Raw genomic sequence first — 12,297 nt, 5'->3', positions numbered from 1 at the left:
TGGTTATACTGGTTTTGCCCGCGGGAGGGTTTTAGAGCGGAAATTGTTTAATGTTTAGAGAAGAGGGAGAACTCTTGGTGTATGCAGGTCAGGCCCAATCTGGTTTGTACTGGTATATCCAGCTGCGCTAGCGGGGGCAACATAGGGGAGTCGCGTGGAGGAGTCACATTGACTGTTCCACCTCTCAAATCTCCGAACGAGCATAATGTTATATACTAGTACCTTTTACAATTACAATCATTATAGACAATTGATCATAGATAATGATATCATTTTCATTATTTTATTTCTTTAGTGCGCTGCCCAGTCATCGATCCGAACCAGGTAGTAGTCCGCGGTGAGGGATACAAACGAGGACATTATCTACCAGTGGGGGAGACCGTGTCCTTCAACGTGGACACCACGGAGTCCGGAGATGCTCCCGTGGTGGCAACTGTGTCAGGTTGGTTATGGTACTAGCTCAATATCAATTTAGATGCTGAAAGCTGAATCAGGGTATATTCTCTAGCTGTTTCAATTGTAACCCATTACACTACTACAAATCAATAAGACATAAGAACCGTCTTGGGAAGCATATTACTTACATACATGCAACACAAATACCGATAAGATAGTCTGCAAGGATTATTCTAAACCCCTCCCTGAACTTTGGAAGACAATGTTGTTTATGTCTTTGTTATAGACTCGGTAGACCGCGACGTCCCCTGCGATATGTACAAAGATGGATCCATCTATACGGCAACATACACACCCACGGAACCAGGTGAGCTATTCTCTCTTCCACGTGCGTGGTTTATATCAGATAACAGTCTAAGCTAGCGCATAAGTAATATCACTGTAACAGAAATAGGCAAGAGCATAAGTCTCTACTATACTCCAAACCGGCCGAATAATGATACGGGACTTAGGCCAAGTTAGGAATAGAAGCCTAATAGTAGGGGCTAATTGGCCTTGAAGTGAACTGATCGGCATAGCTGAATAGACTGCAAAGGACTGACTGAAATCCTTCATGTCAACTTATTTGTCGCTATTTGGCCAAATTCCTCTCTTTTGCTCACGTCCGCTCGGAGACTGCAAGACCATCACAATACACACTATACTATTGACCATTGTCTTTACAATGCAAGAGCTGTAGTTGACTACAATTAGAGTCTCCATATGATGACAACATCTTTTCCTCCCTGAAGGTGACCACAAGGTGAACGTCAAGTACGCGGGCCTGACCGTGGCCAGTAGCCCCGTGACCGTGCATGCGTATGACGTCAACCGCGTCAGCCTTGGTCCACTCAGCAAGAGGGACGAACTAGGATATGTGTCCAGTATCGGTAAGTATTTCTTCTTCAAAATTTGCACTTATCATACATATAAGATACAATATTCATATGCCTTTTATGGTCTGAACGGCACTAGTTTTAAACATTAATGAATACACAATACATCGCGTTTAGCGATGTCCAGTTAGCTATCTCATTAATGATTGTTAGCAACACTAAACAAGGTGAAAACAACTGCATGTATAATACATGTTGGCGTTTGGCGAAGAAACCAGCTGCTAATTACCGTGTCACATTTAGGTTTATCTAAGGTGGTCAATCTCCTATAATTACAATATTAACAGTATTCTTAATCTATGTTTAGAAAGTCACAAGTTCTTTACAAGCTGACTGGGTATATAAGACGAATAGGATAAAAAAAAGCACATAGTATCCCTCATGACATCGATGTCATTTTTTCCAGTGGACACAAAGAAAGCTGGCCCAGGGATCCTGCACACGTCTGTGACCACCAAGGATGAGACCGTTCCTCACAACTGCGATAAACTGGACACCGGGAAATACAAGGTCTCCTTCCAGCCCAAGCGGCTGGGGCAGTATGAAGTCCACGCCGAGTACAATGACGTCACAGTTCCAGGTATGAATATCTACGTATACCCCCATGCTGAAAATTGAATATGTTGCTTTGGGTGCAAGTCTCGTGCGTGTGTCTTAGTGTTTACGAATGTTTGTGGTCTGTATGAGCTAAGAACTTCTTATTTCTTATTACTTCTAGATTATTCGATTGTGATGATACTAAGTATGTAAATTGCCTAATTGGTATTGAGAAGGAAAAGGTCAAGTTCAATTTTATGCCCACTGGGATAAGTGACGTCGGTACTGCAGCAAAACACCCTTTTGTATCTTTTGTCCTGGACGTGCTATCGTCAAGTTTTTCCTATATGCAGCTCATAATTAGCCATGGTTGTTTGAATCTGGTATCGAGGGCAACGCATATACATGATTATTTCATGACCATCATAATGAAATGTCTTGCAATCCCATAAACATACAAAACTATATTCATTTGCAGAGTATCACTTTAAGCCTTACCAGGTGGTCTCTATTTTGCCAATCCACATATTGAAACCTGTTAACTCTTCACATATAAGGATCTCCATTGGTGTACGAGAACTTCGACACGAGCGACATCGCGGTGAGCGGGGAAGGCTTAGGGAACGTGCCTGTTGGGAAACTCGCAAAGTTCCAGGTGGACGCTAGCAAGACTCCGGGAGGGGACGTGGTCGTCAAAATAGCAGGTTTGTGTGAACTTTTTACCGCAAGGTATGCAATGCTATATAAACAGCGGAAATATAAATTCTTTCATCGGATTTAACGAAGAGAAGACAACACGCTATAAGTTTGTTAACTCACTTTAGAAATGAACATATAAAACTGGTTGCTAAACAAATGGTAGGTACATCACACAATGAACTTTATCTAATAGCAATTCCTTACTGTAGTCTCATGCGATACAACCGTGGCGATACTTGCAATGAATATGTACCTCATGCGCTTCAATTCTACTGTTCCCACATTCAATTTTCAGTTGCTTTACTACGCGAACCATGCATCCTACATTTTCGTTTGTTGGCAAACGCGGCTGCGAATTTATCTTGAGTCGGCGCTTGCGGCGTTTTTCTTTATTCCCATTCATACGCACGTTTCCTAATATACTTAAGCTTTGTGTACTGCTTAGTATGCTATAGAATAGAAATATCATATGCCATTAGCACAGATTGATAACATACGTTAACATTTTGACCTCCTAGGACCTTCAGAAGACGCTACTGTGCAAGGAGAGATTGTTGAAGAAGACGACATCTACACAGTTCTGTACATACCATCGGAAGTTGGTATGGACTGGAGTCTTGTTATTCTGTGTGTGATTTTCATTCTATACCATTCCACCCGCCTCCTTTAGGTATTCCAGTACTCCATGGCAAATCTAGCCCTCCACTAGGCATGTGTTTTTGTTTGAGGATACTACTAGTCCTTCTTTGATGACTGACATTTTTCCATATTACCTTGTCATTAACTTCTGAATATCTCACATACAATTATTTATAATTGACTTTCTTTTCCCTTCAAGCATAATACGTCGGTTGCAGCTCTTCTCATGGCTTAATATCGTTTCAGTTAATTGAATCATTTGATAACCAACTTGAAGGTACTTCTCACTATACAACTACAAGATTTTGCTTCATTACTAGTTTCATTTTCATTCTTATTCTTTTGACTAAAATATCTAGAAGAGTAACTTATCAAATTGTAGCGATCGAACAGTCTACGCCGTTGGATGATGTTCTTCGTGTAAAGCCAGAAATTTCTCCCAGATTTGTAAAGACTCCTAACGATTATAATATTGGAAAACCAGCACATGTACATCATCTGATATTTACAGCATCATTCTACGACAGTACAGTGAATAACTTACCATAAAAGTAAGAATGTCACATTGCACTTTTGTGTTATAACTTATTTTTTTACACGATGCGCTTCTTGGTTGCCACTGACGTTTGCTCCCAAACAGGTCAGCACGAGTTTCTGGTCCTTAAGGATGACGTCACCATAAAGGGTTCCCCATTCATCTCACACGCATATGATCCGAGCAAGATCCAAGTGTCGGATCAGAGTAAAGCCAAGATCGGCGATAGCGTTGAGATCCAAAGTATGTATCATACTTAGGCGTTATGAAAATCAGTGAATTTCTTTGATACAAGTTTCACCATTGTGCAATTTTACATAGAGAAAAAGTACTAAGTGCATGTTTGGTATTTCAAGTATCGACTTCATGTGAAAGGCCAGAATGGAATAGGTATTGTTGTGATATGGAGACCTGATCACAAATTAACTGCCTACAGTACTAACATTCCTTATCAATAATACAGTACTTTCCCTTTAGACAATGGTAACTAACATAATTACAAAAAGAAAATTTTAAGAAGAACTCGACTTACAAATGAACTCATCACTTGTGGATGTTCTTCGTTAGTCGATACCACAAAAGCTGGAAGAGGAACGCTAGGTGGGGAAGTGAGGTCCAACGGAAGGTCGATTCACAGTCAATTGTCATCTACCCAACCCGGGCTATACAGTCTCTGTTATACTCCTGATAGGTCCGGGGAGTATTCAACAATCTTAAGGTTCAACAAGGAAGACGTGCCGGGTAAACGTAACTCTTGTTAGCCTTACTCGGATTCGTCTATCACTGTAAGACGATTTTTCACGGCATGACCAATTGGTTAGATAGGCATGGCTGGCTCTCTCTTTATAAAGCACGTGCCTCTTTTTATCATGTCTGCATTCTGTTTTCAAGTTGCTGTAGTTTGTTACATTTACATCGGATTTTTCTTAGACTCCAGAACTTTGACAAATGCCAGATTGGTCTTGTTACTTTAGTGTGTTTTAGAATTGTTTGACCAATCAAAAACATTTGCTACGAATTCGAATCTATCATGATGCAATACTAACGGACACCACTTTTGAAGGTTCCCCGTACGTCTGTACTGTGGCTTCGGCCGAGGATGTGAAGGTCAAGGGAGAGGAACTAGTTCCGGTGGGACAGCGTGCATTGTGGGAAATTGACACCTCGCGCTCCGGTGACGGTGAAGTCACCGTGAAGATCGCCGGTTTGTGAATTTTGCCTGCGTCATGCGTCAGCGCTCTGTGTGTGCCAGCGAGCGTTCTCTCTGTGCTAGACAACAGAGCATGTGTTGACTGCCCTTTTTCCTTCTTGTCATTTATCATATGCGCGACAATGTGAATATGTTCACACAGTCTTGATTTCTTTTGTTTGTGATTAATTTTATGTACCTTTCCTGTAGATATCAAACTAATTACCATGCATGTACTCTCCAACAGATTACCAGTTTACTTGCATACTAATCTAGCGCCGCAGTACTACTAGTGATGATTTATTTGACTCAAATATACTCTATAGTTTTAACCACCATTTGATTTTGAGTGGAACATACATGAGTGGTATTTTGTTCATTTGTTTGTTAATTTTATTGTCTCTACCAAACCAGGACCCCGGAAGGGAGCAGACTATGCCGGCAGTGTGACCCCATCTGACCAGGATAAGGTCACGAATGTGGAGTACCTTCCAAGTGACGTAGGTGCGTAGCCTAAACATTAACGCTACATACCAACAGAGTTGTCAATGCTAGAAAATAAGGGCTCCAACTGTTTGATACATGACGGAAATGGCGGTGCCACTAGACATTTGCACATTGACTTGAGTACATGATTGACACGATGTTGTTCTTTGGCAATCCCCTGCTTCGCCCGTTGGGTATTTAGTCCTCACCCTTAGTGAGTAGTTGAGCTGGTCTCAATCATGATGTTTCTGACCGAGGGAGAAGAGACGATTTACAGGTACAATGTAACCGTAACCTTGAAATAGTCTTTGGGTCACACCTTGAAATGACCTTCAGGTCTTGTTACGTGGTGACCATTAAGTAAAAATAATCTACACATGTATAGATAACTCCGTTTTGCTAAGCGCATAATATTATTTGCTGTGCTTTTTTATTTGATTACGCCACGTGTCTAATTTGAGGACATATCGTTTCCTGTTTCCTTTCTAGGCCAGTACGATTTCCTGGTCCTCTTTGATGGAGAGCCAGTGAAGCAGAAGCCGTTCGTTAGCCACGCGTACGACGCCTCGGCCGTAGAGGTGAACGCACAGGAGAGAGGGAAGATAGGAAAGGACGTTTGTCACAAAGGTACGGTCGCCTAGATTAACATTCCTGCTAAAACGTCTTACGGCAGTGTGGGAAGTGCAATAGCAAATGGGAATGCTGTGCATTGTAATAGAACAAGCAATAAACGGGAAGCAGCTTTAACACAATAATAATGTTGTTGCAGGCAGCGTGAATGTTCCCAAGAGTCAATGAAACACCTATCTACGAGTCATATTACATAACATTTCAACAAAACATAGGTTGTAATAGACATTTGAATTTTCTTTTTCTAGTTGACACTACGAACGCTGGACAGGGTGTCCTGAAGGCTGTAGTGGCGGCAGGTGGTCAAGACGTGCCGTCCAAACTGAGTTCAGTCGGAGAGGGACTGTACGATCTAACGTTCACCCCAAAAACTAGTGCAGCCCATCTTACAACATTCTCCTTCAATGACACCATCGTTAAAGGTAAGTTTTTTTAAGTCACTGAAATCATCAGGTTTTTTTACAGCGTAACGGCATCAAACTTACTTAGACTTAGAAGATGTTGCTTTACTTTCTTTTAAATTGACGGTTCATGGCTGTTAAATCGAATTAGGTGACATACCATCTCATAAAAAGAAAAGAATGGAAGGCTGAAAAAGGCTATGAAAGCATTGAATTCGAGTATCTTCGAGTTCCATTTTTTATTTAGAAAAATGGCTTCCTAATTTCTAGTCTGTATTTCAGCCGAAGAGATACTCTTGCTAAAATACCACTTTGATTGATATTGTAAATAAGAATTGCAGCCAGTAGCGTATAACTATCGAAACTTGCAGGGTCTCCATATACAACTGCCCTGTCGACCCCTGAGGACATAGTGGTCATGGGGGCAGGGATAGGCGAACAGAAAAGTATTCCGGTCAACAAGGAGGCTATCATGAAGATTGATGCCACCAAGGCTGGGGACGAAGAGGTGGTCGTCAAAGTGGCCGGTAAGATATTAAGTAGATAGTTATGATGGTTATGTATTAATTCTAAACAAATTCTCTCATGTTTATTGTCAGAATTCATATGACTTAGTGCCGTTACTTTGAGAAACGTTGTTTGTGGGGCTTTTCATAATGTTTGATTCTAATTCCGTTCTTTCCTGTAACTTAGGACCTACGGAGAGGGACTTCCCTTGTGAAATGAACGCAGAGGATCAGATCTACAGTGTCAACTTCACACCCGTGGATGTCGGTGCGTTTATGTTTCAAATTTTCAATCATCAATCTTCGTATCAAAGCACTTATACTTAGAGATTTTTGAGAGTTAAAAAAATATCTGCCTTTAAAAGTTACCTTTTAGAAACATATCAAATGCATGATATACAAAACTACAAACAACAGAGTTGATGCCAGTTTTTAAGTCTAACTTTACGATGTTTGTTTTTTCAGGTGACCACAAGTTTATGGTGAAATATGGCGAGGAAGAAGTCAAGGAAAGCCCGTTCATAGCGCATGCCTTTGATCCAAGCAAAGTCGAAGTGCAAAGCGTTCCTAAGGCCAAACTAGGACAGCAAGTGTCTTTGAAAAGTAAGAAATCATCATCATCACCTTCCTGCAGTACTGCAGCAACTTCACAAGTTTCTTACTCTATGTTGCAATGTACATGGCTAATTCTATATTTAATTTCACTAGTTCGTATAACTGTTGCAGTCATAGTAAGTTAACGGTGTCTTTACCCCTCAAGTTGATGGCAGGAATGCTGGCAAGGCAGAACTTACCGGAGAAATCAGCAAGGATGGGGACAAGGTTCCCTCCGAGCTGTGGAAGGCGGATGACGGGCGTCATTTGATGACTTTCCTCGCCAATGAACTTGGAACCTACAACGCCCACATCCGACACGGTGGTCTTCCTGTGGAAGGTAAAACTGAAAAGATGTATTCAAATATCATATTTGATATTTATTTGGTGCTACTGTAGTTACATATACAAAATAAAATGAATAAAAACTAGAGAGGTGATATTTGAAAGTAAATGCATAATATATACCTTCACGTGGTCTAACCTAAAAAAACTACTGCTCAGTAATCTTTATCTGAAACAAAATCGTATTTATGGTGACCATCCCCCGTCCTACCACTTGCTACATAATGTAATAGAACACCACAAGTTCTTTGCTACTTTATCAGTAACCATGTGTCTGGTCCAGGTCATTGACCTTATTATTTTGTTTAGAGTCAAGAAGAAACGGAGCAAAAACGATATGTTCCCTTCCCTAAAGGTAAACATAAACGTGTATCAACAGACTCTTCATATAATCTGTTCTAACACACCTCAATGTTGCTGCCATAGGGAGCCCATTCCCATGCAAAGTGTTCAACATGGACGCCATTGATGTCCACGGGGATGGTGTGAGCGAGACTCTGCCTCTTCCTGTGAACGAGAAGACCGCTTTTTACATGGAGACAAAAGGACCAGGGAACGTGGAAGATGCCTTGGTGAAGGTGTTCGGTAAGTTCTATTGCTTTTGATTAGTCCTATTGTATTATGTTCTCAATGATCCTTCTTTTATATGTCTAACGGTACCTTATAAGCTTAGATCTATAGGTAATGATGCGTAGATTCTTGTGATGGTTTGACTTTTTGTAAACACACAACTATGCAAAGCGAATGTAATATAATATCATGTCATCCAGTATACTAAAAAGAGCAATTAAGTAATTTACAAAATTAACATACTCGTCTTTTCAAAATCTATAGATCCCACGGGTAAAGATGTACCAGCTAACATCACATCACACAACGGAACGTATACCGTAGACTACACTCCAAGAGAGATTGGTAAGTGAAAATGAGAACCAAAAGAACTTCAAAATAAAGACCTAATTGCTGGTCTCTACAATGTAGCCTGATAGTGTGACAAAGAACAATGAGGATCTCGTGGGGGGAAAATTCTATGTTGTTCTTGAAATCATTTGCTAACCAACACGCCATGTCCTTAATACAGTTATCTTCTTTTCCCACACAGGTCCACACAAGGTTAGGGTGCACTATGACGAGAAGGAAGTGTCTGGCAGCCCCTACACCGTCAACGTTTTCGATGCCAACAGAATACGCGCTGATCCAGACAGGACTGCCACAGTTAACCAACCTGTCAACATCAAAGGTATATAAAACTTATATTTCAAAAGCCTTTCATAAATATCATAATGTACAGTATATCAGGGCCACGTACTTCCCTTTTAGATACGTTTAAGTGATGACATAAGAAGACGAAGAATTGTGTTGCTGAAGTTTGATTGCCTATGTCACCTGGTACCTGCAAAAGATGGTGGGTTACTTGTTGCTGATGGTCGGTTATTGTACTGTCAATAAGATACTAGTAGTAAAATAGGTCTCAGCAATGACTTGGCAATAAAACATCTAATAAAATTCCGTTACTGGTTTGCCTCCCACCAAGTCGAATCTAAATACCTATTGGGTAGCTCATCGTCATACACTCTCTACATACTTGATGATACATAGAGATCAATTGTAATGTCCTATCTACACTTCCCAGTGGACGCCAGAGATGCTGGTCCAGGCAAGTTGACCTACACTGTCGATCCCAACGTCCCCGACGTTATGACGGAGCCTTCTCGTGACCAGTATCTCGTGCAGTATACTCCCACCCAACCTGGAACCTACAGTGTCAACATGAAGTACAACAACAAACCTGTGCCAGGTAAACAAGACATACACACATGTGTACACAAACTATCAAAATATGTTCTCGTCGTCTGTTGTTCAGAGGCTATTTAGAGCAACAACAAAACAGCCACATCAAAATCCATAGCACATGATTCATTTGCCATACCACGGGCACCATGTGTTTTGTTTTTAGGAAATAACTTCTGAAAAGGCATGTGTGCGACTTGGACATTATCGCTTACAACCTTGGCCAGATTGGCGTTGCGCGTAATAAACAAAGTACATTCTTGTGCTGGTGATTTCTGTGTACTATTTGGACATTCCCGCAAGAATCTGTGTACGATTTGCACATTTCCGCAAGGGTCTGCTGTGTACTATTTGGACATTCCCGCTAACAAGCTATGTCAGCTTGCAGTTGCGCGTAATAAACAAGGTTCATTCTTGTGCTGGTGATTTCTGTGGGTCAGTAGTCAGGTTTCTTGCAGGATCTCCCTTCCAGTTCTTGGTACTGGATACCAAAAACATAGTGGTGATGGCAGAGAACCTCAGCAGGATCCCCGTCAATGAGAAAGCCTACTTCTTCATCGGTGGTGCCGACAACGACGACCTTCTTGGTGTGCACGTGACAGGTATCAGGATATGAAATTTTTTCTCTCATTTATCAACAAGCAGATCACCAATCAAGAGTATAGTGACGTGTTTTAGCTGTCGGACAAACGAGATAGAAAAATCACCAATTTCCCCTAAAAGCTCTGCTTGAACATTATGACAATGCGATTTTAAAACATAGTAAGGTTTGCCTTCTTCCTAAACACCTGAGGGCATATAGGACGCATGAAGCTAAAAACTATGTATACAGTCAAACCTGCCCAAGTCGACCACCCGGGGGACCGGACAAAAGCGGTCGATTTGGACAGGTGGTCGCTGAGAAGAGTATCGACTCAAAACATGCCTGATGCAAAGTATAAATGGTTTCCGTTGTGTTTAATGGCAAAAGCAAGCACACTGCACGCACGCAAAGAAGCGAGGTCTTTAATGTCAAATACAACACGCACACTGTAAATTGTAAATTTAACCCCAAGCTTTTATCGAGTTTTTATACGATACAGTGTTTTAAAGCTCAAGTATTTGTACACTACCGTTTTAGACAGTAAGGGAACTTTGATGCTGTCACTTAACTACCAAAAAAGCCTTTATGCGTCGCTATGTTCTTGATCTGAAATAACTACGGTGCACCTTTCGAATTCGATGCCCAGTACGTCCCGATAGCGTACTTACCCACGGGTGAATGTATACAGTACAGTTGGACAAAAGCACTCACACGTACAGATCTTCCTTAAAAAGGTATGAGCTACACAGATTTTTCTTTAAAAAAGTATGAGGCTATATACGTTTCAGCATTCGTTCACTTTATTATGATATAGATTTTTTTTTAAATTCTATAACAACTAATTATAAATTCGGATTTTCTTACAACGATTTCGGCACAAAATCGCGCTAGTTATCATCAAAAATCGATGAAAACCTCAATTTTGAAAATGATGCGGTCGTTATGGGTCCCAATTTGGGCCGGTCGCGGTCGCGTTGGCCAGGTGGTCGTTGAGAAAAGGTCGCTTAATGCTTAAGTCAATGGGAAAAAAAATCGGGACCGAGAAAAAGCGGTCGAAATGGCCAGGTGGTCGCTGAGAAGAGGTGGTCGCTCGGGCAGGTTTGACTGTAATACTATAAATGACCCATGCAGCTAAAAACAGAAAAGAAGGGCACCTTCATCCACGACTGCGATCATAATTACAATATTATGAAAACGATGGTGTCTTAGTTTTCAAATCAATCTGACAAATCTTCACAGACCCCAAAGGACGTCCTTTACGCTATGAAGTGGAAGACAGCCTGGTCTCTTTTACACCACACGATATCGGTAAGTTTGCTTTACTGAAGACAAAACATACATACAACGTTATCACATTTTGATAATTCAAAACAGAACTGGCGAAAAAATCTTCAATATTCAGTTAACCTTTCTTATGTTCCTGTGATATCGTAGGTCAACATGATGTTAGCGTGTTCTTTTCTGGAAAGGAGGTGACTGGCAGTCCTTTCACTTTCGAAGCGTACGATGTTTCAAAGATTGTCGTGACTCTGTTGGACTACTCATTCGTTGGGAAGGAAACGACATTTCAAGGTATTCAATACCGTGTTAGAGAAAACGTTTTCCGAAAATATGCCTGTACCTGTAAACGATTAGTTAAATCTATGGAAATATCTAAGCTTATTCTAATAGCAATCTCTGTCCGTATCTTAGCGATCTTATAGTAAGTGATTTGTGAAATCGAAATTTGACGCTGCCAAACTGTACATATCCTAGTACGCAACGATTGTTTCCCAATACATGAGAAATGGCATTTTTTTACATTAATTTGTAGAAATTACTCAACATTTACCTTTTTACCACCTTGAACACATCGGTATTAATACGCCCAAAAAAGCAGTTACTCAAGCAACTGGATATGATGTATAGCTTATGTAAATTAACTGTCAAAAACCCTTGAGGCTGATGATCACCTACTACACGAACGGTCCTTTTTTCTGGAAGGACTTCTTTTGAGGTTAAATAAACTTGTATGAGCTTACATTGATTGAT

The 12,297-nt window shown here is 40.8% G+C and overlaps 1 protein-coding gene and 1 long non-coding RNA gene across 4 annotated transcripts in view; one reads left to right on the top strand and one right to left on the bottom strand.

Annotated features, from left to right (window-relative positions):
- The window catches only part of LOC118428139 (filamin-A-like), a gene marked incomplete in the record, with an annotated part of 29,714 nt that overhangs the window by 9,081 nt on the left and 8,336 nt on the right, over positions 1-12,297 (top strand). The window contains 20 exon segments of the mRNA XM_035838123.1: positions 296-442; positions 683-763; positions 1,188-1,325; positions 1,738-1,911; positions 2,426-2,572; positions 3,086-3,169; positions 3,847-3,984; positions 4,309-4,482; positions 4,805-4,945; positions 5,345-5,434; positions 5,906-6,043; positions 6,295-6,468; positions 6,819-6,974; positions 7,141-7,221; positions 7,419-7,556; positions 7,714-7,887; positions 8,319-8,477; positions 8,727-8,807; positions 8,995-9,132; positions 9,526-9,690. Of these exon segments, the coding sequence (XP_035694016.1) occupies positions 296-442; positions 683-763; positions 1,188-1,325; positions 1,738-1,911; positions 2,426-2,572; positions 3,086-3,169; positions 3,847-3,984; positions 4,309-4,482; positions 4,805-4,945; positions 5,345-5,434; positions 5,906-6,043; positions 6,295-6,468; positions 6,819-6,974; positions 7,141-7,221; positions 7,419-7,556; positions 7,714-7,887; positions 8,319-8,477; positions 8,727-8,807; positions 8,995-9,132; positions 9,526-9,690 (2,718 nt within the window).
- The window catches only part of LOC118428141, a 27,138-nt gene continuing 22,588 nt past the window's right edge, over positions 7,748-12,297 (bottom strand). For all 3 annotated transcript variants that reach the window (XR_004832608.1, XR_004832609.1, XR_004832610.1), the window contains exons 4-5: positions 8,300-8,399; positions 7,748-7,878 (exon numbers count right to left, since the gene is read on the bottom strand). This is a non-coding gene — a long non-coding RNA (uncharacterized LOC118428141). The remainder of the gene's footprint in view (positions 7,879-8,299; positions 8,400-12,297) is intronic.

This window comes from Branchiostoma floridae, chromosome 12 (assembly GCF_000003815.2).
Source record: "Branchiostoma floridae strain S238N-H82 chromosome 12, Bfl_VNyyK, whole genome shotgun sequence".
In the NCBI taxonomy this organism is placed as follows: domain Eukaryota; kingdom Metazoa; phylum Chordata; class Leptocardii; order Amphioxiformes; family Branchiostomatidae; genus Branchiostoma; species Branchiostoma floridae.
The sequence above is the reverse complement of the archived record's forward strand: the minus strand, read 5'-3'. Positions and strand labels throughout refer to the sequence as shown.